The sequence below is a fragment of the Ailuropoda melanoleuca genome, chromosome 15, assembly GCF_002007445.2.
Source record: "Ailuropoda melanoleuca isolate Jingjing chromosome 15, ASM200744v2, whole genome shotgun sequence".
In the NCBI taxonomy this organism is placed as follows: domain Eukaryota; kingdom Metazoa; phylum Chordata; class Mammalia; order Carnivora; family Ursidae; genus Ailuropoda; species Ailuropoda melanoleuca.
In genome coordinates this window covers 69,275,199-69,294,822 of record NC_048232.1, presented here as the reverse complement: position 1 = coordinate 69,294,822, position 19,624 = coordinate 69,275,199, and the positions used below count along the sequence as shown (strand labels likewise).

Sequence of the window (19,624 nt, the reverse complement as noted above, 5' to 3'; positions counted from 1 at the left end):
CCTGTTTATCTACCTTTGGCTGTGTGACCTTGGGCAAGTTGTTTAACCTATTTGTGCACGTTTCATCCTTTTAAAATTGGCCTGGTAATAGCACCTACCTTATAGTGTTGTTTTTAAGATTCAGAAAGTTAATACCTGTAAGGCACTTAGAAAAGTCCTTGTCACTCATTACTTTGGAAAATTTGATCTGTTGGAGTTAATAATAGTACGGGTATTTATTGATTATTTAAGTGCCAGGTACTTTGTTCACTTACTCTTTATTACCGCTCTACATTTGTCAGATTATGGGATTGATATAAAGAGAATTTGTTCACTACCACATGGGTAGTGAAGTGGTAGAGACAGAATTCAAAGCTAGGCAGTTTGACCTCAGAGTTCATGCTCCTAGCTACTACATTATATTAGAAATGGTTAATCAGCAGATACTGTAAACTGATGGTATCTGATCACCAACACTATCTGTTATTAGTGGGTAGAGTTTTACTGTGGAGCATATTTTGTTCATGTGTATGAATGTTTTTCAGTTTTATAAACTTTTTCTTTTGATAACTCAGGATGTTCAATTTTAATTTTAATTTTAATTAATTAATTAAAGTGGCGAGAGAGTGAGGAGAGTGGGGAGAGGCTGAAGGGGAGACAGAGAGAGAGAGAGAGAAAGAGAGAGGGAGGGAGAATCTTAAGCTCCATGACCGGACACAGGGCTCTGTCTCACAAACCTGATATCATGACCTGAGCCAAAATCAAGAGTTGGACACTCAACCGAGCCACCCAGGAGCCCCTGTTTTTCAATTTTAAATTCATAGAGACTTACCTGTTTCAAATGGCAGAAAAAGTACTTTTGCCCCTTACCAGAAATCACTTTAAAACAATAAACAAAAAACAACAGATACATTCCATCTTCTGTAAAACTAGGAGGTATCTCTGATCTGCATCTACACGATAGGGAGATAAAAGCGAGGAAGAATTGTAGATAACTTAGTAGTGAGAATGTCTTTAGAGCTATTGGAATGTGGGAGAAGATTTACCCAGAGATTGAAAAAGAATAATAAAGTGCCTGCAAATCAACTTTAGAAAAATGAAAAAGTATTAATGAAAGGAAATATAATCGTAGTACAGTGTTTTAATCAGTAAGCAATATTTACTTAGTCATTATGAAAACAATTGTGGATAAAGCTCCAAATTATGTTTCGACCCCATTGGGAGTCTGTGGTTGGGGAGATGAAGTGGGTGTAAAGTGAAAGTCCTCATATCATGTTAGATACCAATACATCAGTATATTCACATAATTTAGAACCATGGAATTAAATGCCAGAAGCAGAATTTGAATGAATGTAATGTAACATCTGGGAATGGGAGAGCCTTGATGGTTGGGTGACCAGGAGAGGGGTTGCCACAGGACTGTTGTGTTTTAAATCTTTCAGCACTGTTTGACTGTGTGCATGTATTACTTTGATGAAAACAATTAGGAAAAAGAAAGCTCAGAGGTAGAGGAACTCTGATACATTTTTAAAAGATTTTGTTTGTCAGAGAGAGAGAGAGAGAGAGAGAGGTGCGTGTACACAAGCAGGGGGAGTGGCAGGCAGAGGGAGAAGCAGGCTCCCTGCCGAGCAAGGAGCCTGATGTGATGTGGGACTGGATCCCAGGAACCTGGGATCATGACCTGAGCCTAAGGCAGATGCTTAACTGACTGAGCCACTCAGGCATCCCTGATGTATAAAAATATCTATACTTAGAATTTATACTTAGAACATGTGGTGGTCGTTCACACTGGCATTTTTGGGCCCATTTTCTTTACCCTTTCTGAAATGCTGCTGTTCCTTTAGCGTTCCTGGAAAAATCCTCCTCATTTCACATGATTTGCCTTAAGTGAAGCTATCCACAATCTTGTAGAGTTAGGGTTTCCTTGTTGGTGCTACAGAATTTTGTGCAAACTTGTTTTATGTCCTTTATCTTTTGGTGATTATTTGCTTGTCTGCTTATCTTCCTTCCAGAATGGTCAGCTGTTTCAGAGTTAGGGAGGGGTGTTCTTAATTTTTGCCTCCCCTGCAGCACTTAGTATAGTGCCTAATCATAGTAGATGCTCAGTAAAAGTTGAATGAAGTAATCTATCTAGGATATAGAGTTAGGAAACCTGTTTTGAGGTCTAGCTTTGTTTCTTTCTCCCTTTGCCCCTCACCTTGATCAAAACACTTGACTTATTTTTTCCTTAGGTTCCTCTCGGAAAAACTGGATGTGATGAGCTCCAAGGCCTCTAAGAATTTGAAAATCTGTGATTCTTTTTTATTAATAGCCCTAACATTGCAATTTAAAATCCGTATATAATGAAACTATTTCCTACATTTTATTTCCTCACTCTAATGGCAATTTGTAATTGTTTGTGTTTTCACTAGTTTGTTTTTTATTTAAATCTATTCTCAAAGACTGTAAGCTTTCAGAAGACAAGGATATGGTTGTCCTGTTCAGCATTGTTTGCTAGTGTTTCTTAGACTTACACATGGAGACACACAGTAAGCCTTTGCTGAATAAATATATCCTGATGGAAATTTTATGGATGCTCCAAAGATCCACTTGTTCTTTCAGACATTTTAGAAAAATATATTTAATTCAAAATCCAATAACTGAAATTTGCATATGGTCCTTATCATTGATGTAATATCACTTCTGTCTGCATACTTGGAATGGTTTTCCATTTCCTGTGTATTCAATGCTATTTCACTCCTTTAATGACTTCATCAAAATGTCTTTCTTTCCTGAGTCCTTTCTGAGTTAATCTCTTCTTCCAAGTCTCAGCAACTTAGTGTATGAGAGCTGTGGTTTATATAAGACTTTTTTTTGTGTGTGTGAGTTAAACTGTAAATAATTTGGGGCAGAGTTTTTGTGGCTTGATAAAACACTCTTATGTTTTAATGAGTCAAATCTAAATGATTCAAATCTACAAGCTGGCTTTCCCTTGAATACATGCAAACAAAAAAGTCAAGGACTTGGCAAAGTTTATTTTAGAATTTGCCAAATCTGACATTTTGAAATGCAGTTTAAAAGTTTAACCAAATCCCAAACATGACTGCATTTATTCCTTTCTGGCTATAAGTTACAAATTGCCAAGAAACTAAATGAAAGTGTTTTTCTAAACTATTAGATATATTCTAAATAATCTGCAGCCTTTAATAGTAGTCTTTTATCCTCCTGGGTGTGTGTCCAAATTAAAAAATATTCATTGTCATTATTCCAACTCTGTGCAACAACTTCAAGTCATTTATCTATCTACACCCTCTCCCTCCTTCCCTCCCTCCCTCTTCGTGTCTTCCTTTTTCAATGCCAGCAATGGCTAAGTGATTTAGGTTATAGGCTGATCCAAAGGAATGTGAAGCAGGAATATATCTAACTCTGAGTATCTTCTGTGTGCTTCAAAGTAGACACATGTCAGATACTTGCTATGTACTAGGCATTGTTTCAATTGCTTTAATACTGTAATGTGTTTTATTTTTCCTATTTTACTGAAAAGGAAATTGGCATTCTGAGGAATAAGCAATTTGTCCTGTTATAAAACTCATAAGGTTAGAGGCAGCCCTTGAAACCAGATCTGCTTGGAGCAGCATGCATCCTCCCTTCCTTGCATATCAAATACTCTCTGAGAGCTTCAATAGCAGCATATTTATGCCAGTACTGTACTCTTTGCATTAAGCTTATGTTTAAGGTTGATGATGTCATAGATTTTTCTTGATTTCAGCTGTGTCTTTTTCAGCTTGATAAAGATTACTATTTCATTTATATGAAGCTGAGAGTGTTTATAAATATATTGAATGAAAGAATAAGGACTCCAAAAGATTTTGACATTGTTCAATGAAAAGCTAAACTTCAAAGGATATATTTAGTAGGAGCAAGTGGTAGGTATTGTGTGCAGGCCCCAGAAAACAAACGCACATACAGATTGATGAGACATGGCTTGGCAACAGTTCTTATGGGAAGCACATGGGATTTTATCATGGTAAACTCAATTTAAGTAGTTATGTGAGTAGGCTGCTTTTTGGCTATAGTAAAGAAACAATAGTAGCTAGAATTAGGGAGATGAAGAATCTTAGTTTATTTTGTTCTGAATTCTGGTTAGACTGCATTTGAAATAGTCGATGTGGTTGAGGCAGAGTTTAAAGAATTATGTAGACATAATGAAATGAATTTAGACTAGGAGATTCACAAAGGTGAGTAGTGTGTCCTCCTTATGTTCCTGGAGAATAACTTTATTAGCCAAGGTTCTCCAGAGAAACAAAACCAACAGAACCAACAGAATGTATATATATGTACAGAAATTTATTTTAAGGAATTGGTAGTTATGGGGGGCTTGGTAAGACCAAAATCTGCAAGATATATTGGCATGCTGGAGACTCAGGGAAGAGTTGCAGTTTGTCCAAAGCTGGTTTGCTGGTAGAATTCCCTCTTTTTTCCTGGGAGGTCAGTCTTTTTCTATTAAGGCCTTCAACTGATTAGATGAGGCCCTACCACATTATGGAGGATAATCTTATTTGCTCAGAATCTATTGATTTAAATGCTAAGTTGATCTAAATAATAACTCCTCAGAACATCTAGAGTAATTTTTGACCAAATATCTGGGTACCATGGCTTAGATAACACACAATATTAACCATCACAATGCATAATCACCAATTATTTCTTGAGTTTATTGATTAAAAAATATGAATGAAGGGTATGTAGGCAGTTGAAGGAGATGGCTGAGACCAGCTGGGGAAGAGAAGACCCAGGGAAGAAAATAATAGCTATTTTTAAATATTGGAAGGGCTTGAAGATACTAGGTATAGTGAGGGCAGGGGTTGTATCTTGAGGCAGAAAAACACAAGGGACAGATAAAAATGTATGTACAAAACAATTGAACCTCTTTTCCCATTCTTTTGACATTATCAACTAGTCAGCAACTTTCTAGATAGGAGATCAATATGTTCTTCTCTGAAAGAATTGAATGACTCTAAGGAAAAGGCTTCCGTATACTGCTATCTGGAAGACCTCCAATGCTAGGTTGCCTCCCAATCCAGTCACCTATAAGGAAAACCTTCGTATCAACAATTCCTTTCATACTCACAAAGCTTTTAATCAGCATTATAGTATTTCATTTTAAAAAATAAGGTGGACAAAGGTAATTTATCTACCATTTGGACACAGTGTTAAGTGATTTACATGTATTATTGCATTTAATCCTCACAATAGTCTTATGAGGTTAAGTATTAGTAACATCATCTCCATTTCAGATGTGGAAACTGAAGCAGAGAGTAAGAAACTTGTCCAAAGTCACATCGTTTGTATGTGATTAAGCTAAGATTTGAGTCTGACAGATGGACAAACAAGAACATAGATTTGGGAGTTACATGGAAAGAACTTCAGATTATAATATATCCATTGTTGGGAAGAATTGAGAACAAGATCCTTGTGTTTTTTTTTTTTTAATGTTAACTTAGGATTGGTATACTTATCATTTTCCTAAAGAGGTAATTTCCAATATAAACACAACAGTTTGTAGAGAGAAGAGGCAAAATTTACTAAATATTTAGGTGATTTAATTTCTTTTTAGATTGGAGCACTGATTCCCAATCTAGGATCTATGAATGCGAAGGGGTACACAAAAACAATATGGATCTTTTAAAACTGTTTTCTGTATTAAAGAAAGCCTAATGAAATTACATATTTACCTTTTCCTAAGGCTGTATAGATGAACTAAAATATCTAGTTCAAAATATCACATCCTTATTTTATCACTGGGTCATTTGTGCCAAAAAAAAAGTAGTTATCAGGTTGCTAGATGGACATTTCTGATTTTTCTTTTATCCTACATGCAAAAAAGGGCACTCAGTATAAGGGTACAACTTAATGAATTATTACAAAACAAAAAACCTGTGCAATTACCACCCAGCATAGGAGATAGAACATTACTAACACTCAGAAACACCCTTTATGCTTCCTTCCAATTGATAGTATATTTTTGTTGAATGTATACCTGGGAATAGTATTACTAGATTGTAGTAACTTTTTTTAGGAGTGCTATAAAAAATTTACACTTCTTGAAATACGGGAGTGCTCTCTATCCTAACTATCATTTGGTATTGTTAGTCATTTTAACTTTAGCCATTTTAGCAGGTATATATTTTCTCATCTCTGGCTTGCCTTTTCACTTTATTAATATCGTTGATGAGTAGGAATTATTAATTTTAGTTCAAGGTATCAGTATTTTTTTTTATGGTTAGTGCTTTTTGTATCTAAGACTTTTTGCTTACATCAAGGTCATGAATTATTTCTTTAATAAAACTTCTAGTGGTTAACATATTCTTTCACAGTTAGAGCTCTTATTTATTAGGAATTGGAACTTTAGAAATGATGTGAGGTATATGTCAGTTTTCATTCCCCATATTGATATTCAATTGAACCAGCACCACTTATTGAAAAGATTATTCTTTTTCTACCACTCTACAGTGACACTTGAAAAATAGACATGTGGGTCTGTTTTGTACTCTGTTCTGTTCCATTGGTCCATGTATTTATCCTTGTGCCAATATCACACTATTTTTTTCTTCAAAATTTTATTTAAATTCTGGTTAACATACAGTGTACTATTAGTTTCAGGTGTACGATTTAGTGATTCAGCACTTACACACAATACCCAGTGCTCATCACAAGTGCCTTCCTTAATCCCCATCACCTATTTAACCTATCGCCTTGCCCACCTCACCTCCAGTAACCCTCGGTTTGTTCTCAATAATTAAGAGTTCTGTTTCTTCATTTGCCTTGAACTCTTTTTTTCCCCCTCTGTGGCATATATATGTAATGGAATATCACTCATTCATAAAGAAGAATGAAATCTTGCCAATTGCAATGACGTGGATGGAGCTAGAAAATATTATGCTAAGCAGTGTCACACTTTTATTTTTTTATTTTATTTTATTTTATTTTATTTTATTTTATTTTATTTATTTTATTTTTAAAAGATTTTATTTGTTTATTTGACAGAGACAGAGCACAAGCAGGGGGAGCTGCAGGCAGAGGGAGAGGACCAGGTGCCTGAGCAGGGAGCCTGATGCAGGGCTGGATCCCATGATCCTGGGATCATGACCTGAGCTGAAGGCAGACGCTTAACTGACTGAGTCACCCAGGCACCCCCGCCCCCGCTTTTAAAAAGATTTTATTTATTTATTTGACAGAGAGAGAGAATCACACTACTTTAATTACTGTTATTTTGATGTCTGATGGCGTGCCTCTTCCCTTCTCTTCAAGATTGTTCTGATTTTTCCTATGTTAATTTTAAAATTAGCTTATCAGTTTCTACAGAACTACTGAGATTTTTATTGAAATTGCATTGACTCTATAGAACGATATTGGGAAATTGACATATTATCAGTATTTACTCCATGAGGATGGTATATTTCTCCATTTATTTAGACCTCCTTACAGATTTTTTCCAGCTTTATTGAGATATGATTGACAAATAAAAAGAGTATATTTTTAGGTTGTACACATGATTTTTTTAAAGATGTACATGTGATGAAAATATACATATACATAAATATTTAAAATAATGTTTTCTAGTGTTCTTTGTAGAGATCTTACTCATCTTTTATTAGTTTTATTACTAAGTATTTTTTATTTTTGATGTTATTAATGATACTATTTAGAAACTTGTGTCTATTTTTTTTGTTTCTGTTGATGTATAAAACCAGTTGCTTGTTTATTTTGACCTCAAATCCAATGATCTTGCTGTATTTCCTTATTAATTCTAATAATTTATCTTTATGTTCCTTTGGATGTTCTCTATGATAGTAGCAGTTTTATATCTTCCTTTTCATCGCGTATGTCTTTTATTTCCTTTTCTTGCCTATTGCAGTGGCTATGACTTCCAGTAAAGTGTTGAAGAGCAGTGGTGTTAGTGGCATCTTTATTTGGTTTCCAGTTTCAAGAAGAAAGTTTTCATTATTTGACAATTAAATATGATGATTGGTGTAGATTTTTATTTTTTATTTATTTTTGGAGTATAATATGCATACAAGAAGTATGCATATAATATTTGTATAGCACAATTCTTGTAAACTGAACACATTTTTATCATAAGCACTCAGATCAACAAATCAGCCCTCCTGAAGCTCTTCCTCATTTACATTTACTACTCCCAAAGGATTACCACCCTCCTGACTTCTAAATGCTGTGTTTTAAATAGAAACTCTATAATCAGTCTAAGACAGTTGCATGTTATTACTAGTTTGCTAGTTTCTTTTTTTTTTTTAAATCATGAATTGGTGTTGAATTTTATAGAAAGCTTTTCCTGCATCTATTGAGATGATCATATAATTTTTCTTTCTCGTGCTGTTCATGTAGTAAATTATATTGCATTACTAGAATAGACTGAACTTGATCATCCCTTTGATCTATTGTAGGATTTGATTTCCTGATACTGGAAATTTAGGAGTTTTGCATTCATATTCCTGGGTTAGGATTTACCTTTGATTTTGCTTTCTTGAGATATCTTTATACAGTTTTGGTATCGTCATCCTGGCATTCAAAAACACATTTGCAAGTGTTTCCTATATTTCTGTTCTGTGAAAGAGTGCACTATTGGTGTCATTTCTTTCTTAAAAATTTGAGAATTAAGAGATTCATATCAAAAGTTGTCTCTAGGATGGGTTAGAATGGGGAAGAAATGGAGATTTGTTGGTTTTTGTTCTAATTCTGATACAAGTGAAATTGGTTTTGACTAGGTTGGTAGCATGGGAAGAGAAAGGACAGATAATAGCAATATTGACCTTTGACTTATATAGCATTTTATAGCTCATACATTGCTTTTATTTGATTTTTACAGTGATCTTGGTGAGTAAAGGATTTAAGGAAAGGAGGCGTTGAAGAGAACTACATGTAGGGTTTGGCTTTTAAGTTACTGAGAGATTACTGGTGCCACTGACTTAAGTAGGGATGTCAGATTCTTTTTTCCTTTCTTGTTGAAGAAGGATTACTGAACATATATGTTTATTATCTTCTTCCTTGAACCATCTTTGAATGAAAGAAGAAATGTAAAAACAAAAATCAGTGGTGATGCTAGAAATCAGGGAGTATGGCCTAAGAAGACCGTAATTCCTTTATCTGTAAAATGATAGGCTTAGATTAAGTGATTGCTGTATTTTTCAGATTCCTAAACTTCTGTTAATTAGAAATAGGCACAAATTCACATCTTCTTATGGTAATTTATTTCATAGAAGAGACCTGGGAGAGCAAGTATTAGAGTCTTACCTTTAACAATTAATTTTTTGATAAATTATTTTTTTTTAAACAATTTACTCTTAACACAATACCACATTTTTAGGAAAAGGCATTGGAATCAGGGACAATGGTGTTAAAAATGCTAAGAAAAAAATCAACATTTAAGCCAGAATGTGAGCCACATAAATACTGCTTGGGACAGCAAATAAGCAAACAAATCAATGTAGTTAATCTTAATACAATAAATCTTGGCTCAAATATGAAGAAAGTTGAGTAATGGGGAAATATGGCAGAGAACAAAGTTAATTCTGATAAAAGTGAGGAAAAGTAGGTGAGCAAAAAAAAAAAAAATGCTCCTCTATATGTTTGATAAAAATAGGCTTGGTACTTCTATGATAGGGCCGTAAAAACTATCTTGGTAGAGTAGTTTCATTTGAAGTATTTGTATTTTTCAGTTGTGAAGACCAGGCACAAAGGTGGTTTCAGCTCCACATCAGGGATTCTTAGGTTGCCAGCAGTAGAAACCAACTTTAGCTAAGGAATCGAAAGAGGAATTTATTGGGAAGTTACTGCGTGGTTCACAGAATTAAAGAAAGGGCTCAAGGCCAGACTCAGGGCAGCATTAGGTGTCTAAACAGCAGGAAAACAGTATGGAGGTTCCTCAGGACATTACAATTAAGCTACCCTATGACCCAGCGATTGCACTACTGGGTATTTACCCCAAAGATACAGAAAAGAGGGGGCACATGCATCCCAGTGTTCATAGCAGCAGTGTAAGTTAGATTGAGGTGGAATCATGAGATCCTTGGTGATTAGGTCAAAGGATTGTAAATATTTTCAACAGTCATTGGGAAACCCCTGGAGATTTTTTTCCAAATGGAGAAGATTAAGGGATAGAACTTTTTTCCCCAGCATCAAGAAAAGTGAGTTTGGGTTTTGGGGATGTCGAGATAGAGGGTCCAAGGAGATCATTGTCAGGGCCTGGAAATACATGATTGGGCTTTGGAGAGAGGTCAGGGATTAATAAAGGAATTTGAGAGGCACCCACATAGAAAAGCATCAAAAAGAAGAAAAACCACTATCTAGAGGTTAGTCTATATATGAATGAGTGAATGAACAGCACAGTCCACATGAAAGTGTTAGTTCCTAACAAGGTTTGCCTCTCCATTCGTTGTGACATCTGGGTGTAGGGATAGAGAATTCTGTACCATACTGTTCTTTCCATCTGGTCTAGGAATACTGGGTGAGCTCTCTGGAGACATCTGCTAAGGGAGATAAATCCAGTTTTTCTTATGTCATTTTCTCCACCTTTACATTTTCTCTTTTTCACTCTCTTTCTCCCCTGTGGGATTCTGCTTCTCCACACTTACTGCTACAGTTAAAATTCTTGGTGGGATGGTATAAGAGAAAAATAGGATGGCCTGTAGCACTTGGATGTTGAGTGGGAAGGTGAAAACGGTGCATGAGATTAATCTGTTATCCTGTATTAAAGATCCTAGCATATCCCTAAACTTTCTATCTTTGATAACTGAAGAGCACTCAGTATTTAGCTACATTAAGCAATACATATGAACAAGCTAGACTACTTAGCATTATAGAAAATATGAAACAATTTTTAGGACATATTTGCCATGGCAGAATAGCACCCTTGTTTAGGTGACTGTTAGATAAAAATAAAAATATTTTATAGCATATGAACTGGGTTCTTTAGCTGTCTTAAGTCTACCTTTGTGCTTTTTCTTATTGTTGATGTTCTGCTTTAAATGTACCTTCGAAAACAGTCTAGTGCTGATTTTGACTGTGGAGAACCTTTCATGTTTTTCCACTCTCAAGCTTTGTTTGTGTGTTTTTTTTTTAAATATCCTTTTACAAATGCACTCCTGAAATGCTTTGTTTCCTTTTTTTATGCATAAGAGCATGCTCATTGGAAGCATATTGTGTGTGAAGATTGTCGCTTGTTCAATTTTGTGCACTGATGGTGAGCAGAAAATTTTTTTAGCTTCCTTCTTTGGAAAAATGATTTATACAACACCACTCCAAAAATTCAGTGTTAACAGTAAAATTACTTCGAGAGCTGTTATAATGAAGAATAAGAGAAAACCTATGTTAAAAATGAATAATGCATTTATTTTAATTTTTGGCTTCCCTCCTCCACCAGCTTCTTATTTGGCTACTAAAAAGGATTCAGTTAAATTCCCCAAAAGTATTATTTATTTATTTTTTTCTGGAGCTGTTCCAGTAACATGTCAAAAGAATTTTTGAAAAGAACATTCACTTATGTGTAACAGCTTTGGAATACATAATAGGATATATTAGTATGCTTTTAAAAGGATCATGGGTAGAGCATGAAGAATATAAAAGAAGTGTGTGAACTCCTTTATTGTTGCTCATGATTAAACCAAAATTATTTGCATGTGAACAGATTTAATTGTTTACAAAATCTGCATAACACTGTCAACAGAATGAGATGATGAGGAGGAAGGCATAAGAGCTTTTAGCCTGATTATAATTCATAGATGTTCATCTAATAAATTGACTTTCCTAAATATAATCTGAAAGAAAAATAGCAATGAAAACAATTAGGTTCTTATGGACAACTAAAAATAATTCTATTGATTCTGTATTTTTAATTCTAGGTTAATTTGAATCAGGGGGGTAACAAGACTTAGAGAATGAATAAGGTGTCCTTAGATTCTTTAGGAGGGTCATTGACAGGGTAACTAGATCCTCTTTTTAAAGAAATTGCTCTTCTTAACTTGATTTACTATACTAAGGTTTTTTTAAAATATTGATTTTCTTCTTTAAGTGATTATGTGAACATATGAAGAGATCAGTATCATCCTTCTCTCTCTCTAAAAATATTATTTGTTATTTTACAATTTATAACTTAATACATCTATTTCTACTTACTTACAAATTTCTCTCTACACCGATCAGATATGAATGGATCTTCAACAATACATAGAGTTGTATTGTTCATGGAATGTGCCTAATGACTGTGGTAGTCTGATTACTCTACTAATCCCCAGTCACACACACTTTTGAAACCATCCTCCTTGTGTTTTCCAGAGAACTCTTTCTAACATATATATTTGATCATCTCAGTAGATGACCTGAGATTCTTGAGAGACTTTCATGACCCTAGCCTTTGCACAAAGTCTTCCCTATGAATGTATTACTGTCAGCAACCTTATATGTCCTTCTACTCTACCTGGAAAATAGGGGTTTTTTGTTTTTTGTTTTGTCTTTAGGACACAAATGAAGCACTCATCTCCCTTTTTTATGAAGCCTTCTCCAAACTTTTACAGGCTGATTTGTCCTGTGTTTTTTGCCTTTGTGTCTTCATTGTAGAATTGTATCATAAGACCTCTAACACTTTTTTTTGATGTCCATGTTTGTATTTGTCTTCTAAACTCAGAACTCCAAAGAGGAAGGAAGTCCAAATAGTGTTTTCAAATTCCCAATAAATATTAATCTTTGGGATTCAGGAACAAGAAATCCTAATTCCTAGAAATTCTTGAGAATTTCTGAAAGCATAAGTTGTTCTTAAAATATAGCACTCTTTATATGTTATATTCATTATTATGAATATCTAAAATTTCATATACTATATGAGAAATAATAAATTTAGTAGTATTTATAAAGAAGAACAGCCTCCACGGTGTATTCAAACACTAGCAAACACCACTGAATGGTTAGTGGGTTTTTCAAATTAAGTAACATTCAGACCTAGTAAAGCTTAATAGGCCACACAGAATCACATGGCAAATTGCTAATGTAAGGACTTACTTTGCTTCTAAAACTTGTTATTTCTTGAAATATACTCATAGGATTTGAATAAGGTATCTTATGCATATGTTAATATTTATTTTCTTTTATTGTTTTTTTTAAGATTTTATTTATTTATTCAACAGAGATAGAGACAGCCAGCGAGAGAGGGAACACAAGCAGGGGGAGTGGGAGAGGAAGAAGCAGGCTCATAGTGGAAGAGCCTGATGTGGGGCTAGATCCCATTAACGCCGGGATCACGCCCTGAGCCGAAGGCAGACGCTTAACCGCTGTGCCACCCAGGCGCCCCTATTTTATTTTCAAGAGTGATTTACTCTTAGCAGCAAATAGGGCCATGAACACACACATAACTTGACAACCGTTACAAACAAAATTGACCAATTGTGACCCTCTTTCTTTTCTGTTTGCCTGCCCTGGTTCCTAAAAATGTTGACCTTAACCTTCTACTCCTTGTGTTGTGTCAGCACTTACTGCTCTTGTTGCCAGCTTGACATCTGTATGTTCTTACAACCAGTAATGTCTCCATGTTGTTAAGCTTTAATTCTCACAGCAGAATTATAATACTTTTTTTAGTTCTGATTTTCCTTATTTCTGGACTGATTTTTTTTTGAGGGGGGAGTTGGAATTCAAAAAAATATAAATTTTCTGAGAAATGCTGGAAACTAATTCTTATATAGAAACAGTCTCAATGCCTAGCATATCAGACATTCAGTAAACTATTTTGAGATATTTCTCAAGTGAATGTTCCTTTGTAGTCCTAAAGCATCTAAGATAGTGCCTGGTACTTAGAGATGCTTAAGATAATTTAAAAAAAATTATTTATTTGACAGAGAGAGACACAGTGAGAGAGGCAACACAAGCAGAGAGAGTGGGAGAGGGAGAAGCAGGCACCCCACCGAGCAGGGAGCCCAGTGCGGGGCTTGATGCAGGGCTCCATGTAGGGCTCGATGCAGGGCTCGATCCCAGGACCCTGGGAACATGACCTGAGCTGAAGGCAGATGATTAATGACTAAGCCGCCCAGGCATCGCTACTTAAGATACTTTAATGATTGAATTGGTGGCTTTTTTGAATCGTGTCATGATAAAGTAGGGCATCAGAGTTTAGATTTGGTATTGCCACCAGAAGTTAGCCTGGTTAGCTTACATTATTTGGTGGCTTGGGAGCAGGTACCCTTTATTTAGCTAAAAACTATGAGAAAACTCGTAAGATGGATAAAACTCACCGAAGATTCCCTGTTATATGTCTTTGTAGCACTCTATACCTATCTTTTATAGTGTTTCTATCTATGGCCATTAATTAATTACTTGTCTGATTATTTGATTGATATTTGTATCCTTGACTAGGCTTCCTGAGGGTAGGGATTATTTCCCTTATATTCACAGGTGTGATCATAGAAGGTGCTAGTTAACCACAGTACCTGCATGGAATAAGCAGTTTATTAAGTATTTATTGTATGCATAAGTTAATGAAGGAGATAGCAATCTGAATGAAGCAGAATAGTCCCAGAATGTGAACTTGTTTTATGTGAGATCCCTGAGAGGTTCTGAAGAACATAATTTGGAAAACCATTACTATATTCCTTGACACAGGCTGCATAATTACGTCACGTGGTCTTGCAAAAGATTTTTTTGTATGTAGGACTGGTAGTGAAATGTTATTACCCTAACTGTATGCCTTTTACCCTGTTTTAGTAACATCTTTCATTATGAGAGTTAGTGCATTATTAGTATTGTCATTGTTCCTATTATTTACTTCCTTGTGACCTCTTTAGAAAGTGTGTTCCACTCCTTTCAACTTACTAAGTATTTTTGCCCAAATAACTCCAAGGATATCATAATACAATGTTCTAAATTCTGAAGATTAAAGAAATTCCTTTAGATTTTTAGTATCTCCTTCTTGATTAGTGTAACTAGATTTGTGAAATGGAATAGTAGGTATAGTAATACTTAGGATGTTTTTACTTATGTCCTGATTTCATCATGGTGATCACGTTGGGGTAGGGTGAGGGAGGAGAACTTAATTCGGAAAAGTTGAACTGGAGAGGATTGGGGATTGGGGTATGTGGCAGAAGAGGCATTTAATCTTCTGAATAGGTATTTTAGATAAGAATTTCCTGAACATGTTAAGACTTTCCTCAACTTGTTTCACTCTTTTTAACACAGAAGACCATCTGTATTCTGATGATTTCTAGAGTTTCAAATGGTCAGGAAAACAAACGAATGAACAAACAACGGTTTAGTTCCACGTAGGACTAGTTAGTGGAGCTGGAAAATATAGAGGTGGAGAGCAGCTACTCAGAATATTTGGCTGTTGTCCAGGAAAACTAAAATTTATAGTTAGAGTGAAAACGTAGATATCTTATTAGTACAGATTTTTATGGAAAGTCAAACAGAAAGGAGCTGGAAAGGAAGAGCATATTATTGAATCTCTTATGTTCTTTAATTTTCAAAATACTTATTCTTGGATTTTTATCAGGTGTCTTTTATTTCTTTTAGTTGTGGAGAACTTGGACTAGTGTTTATATTTGTAGCTGATTTAGAGTATATTGAACTAGGTAAGAAGAATTTTGCCCATATGTGTTTGTCAAAAGCAAATAGAGCTATCAGTTTTGAACTTCACATTAACACAATCTTCACTGAAAAAGAGCAATCAAGCAAATTTATTCATACAAAATTAACTCTGTCCCTTGAGTCACTTAATGTAATTGTGGTATTTCTGTTTGGGATTGTAAAATGCTTTCAACTATTTTGTAGGGATTAAAAAGGAAGACAAAAATAGCTATTTTATATTTATAAAAACCTAGCATTGATGTGTTTTGTGTATTAAAAATTTGAGTTAGATGATAGAGAATTTGGTTTACTTTGAAGTTACACATTTAAAATAAAGACGATAGCAAGAAGATGGGAATTTCAAGTTAATAGGGACTTAAGATAAATATTAGAGAAAAAGAGTTCATAAAAATAATAACTCAGACACGGAATTAGACTCTTTTTTTTAAATCTATATTTTTAGACTGGGGAGAGGGAATAGAAAAGAAAGCCCCAGTACTGGACCCTACTCAGTGATAGCTTCTTGTTCCATAGGGTTAAGGACTTTGAGGAAATAAATGTTTGGAAAAATCCAGGTGTAGTTGATTTGTATGTTGTGATGGGTAAAGTGATGAAGGGAAATGTGAAGATTTCCCTCCATTTTGCCTCAGACTGTGTCCTAGAACCCTGAGGCAGAGAAAGTGCCACTTTCATTCCTGCTTCTTGGGATTGTTGACAGCCACGTAGTGATAGAGAACAACAAGCAGGAAGAGTGACATGCCCAGCATGTTGGTGAAAATGGCGAGCTGGACGTCTGTGATCATCCTGATCGGCTGGGCTTGTTCTGATGCAGTGTGTGCACTAGGTCCAACAAATGGACATTTTTGGAAAATAAACCAGTGATTAAAAATATGATTAAAATAGTTGTTTCAGAAGGCAGGGAAAAAAACACAGAGAAATTAGAGGAAAAAAAGGTGTATATGATACATCCAGGGGATCTAACATTCTAGTCATAGATGTTCTAGAAAGAGAGAATAAGTAGATAGAGGAAACAGTAATAAAACCAAAATAACATTTCCCCAAGATGAAGACAAATTTGAATCTTTAAATTGAAAGTGCAGAAAGTGCTAACCAAAACTGTTGGAGGGAAAAGACCTGCACTTAGATATATCCTGGCGGAATTCTGAATCCTAGGGACAAAAATCATATTACAAGAATCCAGACTGAAAAAGCAGGTAGTATTTAAAAGGGAGAGAGAATCAAATTGACCTTGGTCGTCCTGATTATAACAGCAGATGCTAGAAGATAGTGGAGCAATGTATTCAGAATATCAAGGTAAAAAAAGATTTTGATTCTATTATATGCATTCAGTTTATACATGTGTAGATATTTTTTTGTAGTATCAAGGCAGATATGTCAGACAAAATTCCTCAAGAAGTTCTTTGGACAAATGAAGTTGAACCAGAATCAGTATCTTAATTGTTAGTAATACAATAATAATAGGGACTTTAACTCTTCACTTACATCAGTGGATATATCATCCAAACAGAATATTGACAAGGAAACAGTGGTTTTGAATGACATTGGACGAGATGGATCTAACAAATATATTTAGAAAATTCTATCCTAAAACAGCAGAATACACATTCTTTTCAAGTGCATATGGTACATTCTCCAGAATAGATGACACGTTCTGCTACAAAACAAGCCTCAACAAATTAAAAAAGATCAAAGTCATACCATGTATCCTTTCTGACCAAAATGCTATGAAACTAGAAATGAACCACAAGAAAAAATCTCGAAAGAACACAGACACCTGGAGCTTGAATAACATGCTACTAAACAATGAATGGGCTGACCAAGAAATCAAAGAGGAAATTAAAAAAAAAATATGTGGAGACAAATGAAAATGAAAACACAATGGCCCAAATGTTTAGGATACAACAAAAGCGATTCCAGAGGGAAGTTTTATGTCAATACAGGCCTACCTTAAGAAGCAAGAAAAATCTTGAATGAACAACCTAATTTTACAGCTAAAGGAGCTAGAAAAAGAAGAACAAACAAAACCCCAAGCCAGTAGAAGGAAGGGAAAAATAAAGATTAGAGCAGAAGTGGATGAAATAGACTAAAAAACCCCAGAAGAACACATCTATGAAACCAGGAGCTGGTTCTTTGAAAAGAACAACAAAATTGATAAACATTTAATGAGATTCATTAAAAAAAAGGACTCAAACAAAATCACAAATGAAAGTGGAGAAATAACAACTGACACCACAAAAATACAAAGGATTATAGGAGAATATCGTGAAAAATTATATGCCAACAAATTGGACAAACTAGAAAAAAAATGGATAAAGTCCTAGAATCACATAACCTACCAAAACTGAAGCAGGAAGAAATGGAAAATTTGTACAGATTGTTTACCGATTACCAGGAATGAAATTGGACCAACGATTTAAAAATTCCCAGCATGGGTGTCTCAGTGGGTTAAGCGCCTGCCTTAGGCTCAGGTCATGATCCCAGGGTCCTGGGATCGAGTCCCATGTTGGGCTTCCTACTCATCGGGGAGCTTCTCCCTCTTCCTCTGCCGCTTCCCCACTTGTGCTCTCATGCTCTCTCTCTCTCTCTCTCTTTTTTTTAAAGATTTTATTTATTTATTTGAAAGAGAGAGAGACAGCCAGCGAGAGAGGGAACAAAAGCAGGGGGAGTGGGAGAGGAAGAAGCAGGCTCCCAGTGGAGGAACCTGATGTGGGCCTCGATCCCAGGACTCCAGGATCATGTCCTGAGCCGAAGGCAGATGCCCAACAACTGAGCCACCCAGGTGCCCCCAAATGAATAAATAAAATCTTAAAAAAAAAAAAATCCCAGCAAACAAAGTCCAGGGCCAGGTGGTTGACTTCATAGGTGAATTCTACCAAACATTCATTCATTCATTCATTCATTCATTTATTTATTTATTTATTTATTCTTTTCTTCAAGACTATATGTAAATTCAAGTTACTTAACAATATAGTGTAGTATTAGTTTCAGGGGCAGAATCTTGTGATTCATCACTTACATGTAACACCCAGTGCTCATCACAACAAATGCCCTCCTTAATGCCCATCACCCACTTAGCCCATCCCCCCACTCACCTCTCCTCCAGCAGCCCTGTTTGTTCTCTATAGTTAAGAGTCTCTTATGGTTTGCCTCCCTCTCTGAATTTATCTTATTTTATTTTTCCTTTCCTTCCCCTATGTTCATCTGTTTTGTTTCTTAAATTCTATATGAGTGAAATCATATGGTGTTTGTCTTTCTCTGACTTATTTCACTTAGCATAATATACTCTAATTCCATTGACATAGTGCAAATAGCAAGATTTCATTCTTTTTGATGGCTGAGTAATATTCCAGTGTGTGTGTGTGTGTGTGTGTGTGTGTTGTGTGTGTGTGTGTGTGTGTACACCACTACTTTATCCATTCATCAGTTGATGGACATTTGGGCTCTTTCCATTTTGGCTATTGTTAATAGTGCTGCTATAAACTTTGGGGTGCATGTGCCCTTTGAATCACTATGCCTGTATCCTTTGGATAAATACCTAGTAGTACAATTACTGGGTCATAAGGTAGTTCTGTTTTTAACTTGTTAAGGAACTACCATACTGTTTTTCAGACTAGCTGCACCAATCTGTATTCCCATCAACAGTATAGGAGCCTACCAACCATTTAAAGGAGAATTAATACCTGTTCTTCTCAACCTATCCCAAAATAAAGGAGGAAGGAAAGCTTCCAGATTCATTCTTTTTTTTTTAATGATTTTTTATTATATTATGTTAGTCACCATACAGTACATCCCTGGATTCCGATGTAAAGTTCGATGCTTCATTAGTTGCGTATAACACCCAGTGCACCATGCAATACGTGCCCTCCTTAACACCCATCACCGGTCTATCCCAATCCCCCACCCCCCTCCCCTCTGAGTCCCTCAGTTTGTTTCTAGTAGTCCATAGTCTCTCGTGTTTCATTCCCCCTTCCGATTACCCCCCTTTCTTTATCCCTTTCTTCCCCTACCGATCATCCTAGTTCTT

At 35.4% G+C, this 19,624-nt stretch overlaps 2 protein-coding genes across 12 annotated transcripts in view; one reads left to right on the top strand and one right to left on the bottom strand.

Annotated features, from left to right (window-relative positions):
* ANKS1B (ankyrin repeat and sterile alpha motif domain containing 1B) overlaps positions 1–19,624 on the top strand; it is a 1,024,648-nt gene that overhangs the window by 102,976 nt on the left and 902,048 nt on the right. The window lies entirely within an intron of this gene.
* LOC100469388 (dolichyl-diphosphooligosaccharide--protein glycosyltransferase subunit 4) lies at positions 16,241–16,382 on the bottom strand. The gene has a single exon (XM_002930235.3). It carries the CDS (start codon positions 16,380–16,382, stop codon positions 16,269–16,271), a length of 114 nt encoding a protein of 37 aa, XP_002930281.1. The 3' UTR covers positions 16,241–16,268.

Excerpts from the sequence above, each read along its gene's own strand:
- LOC100469388 (XM_002930235.3), bottom strand. The coding sequence starts at position 16,382 with ATGATCACAGACGTCCAGCTCGCCATTTTCACCAACATGCTGGGCATG.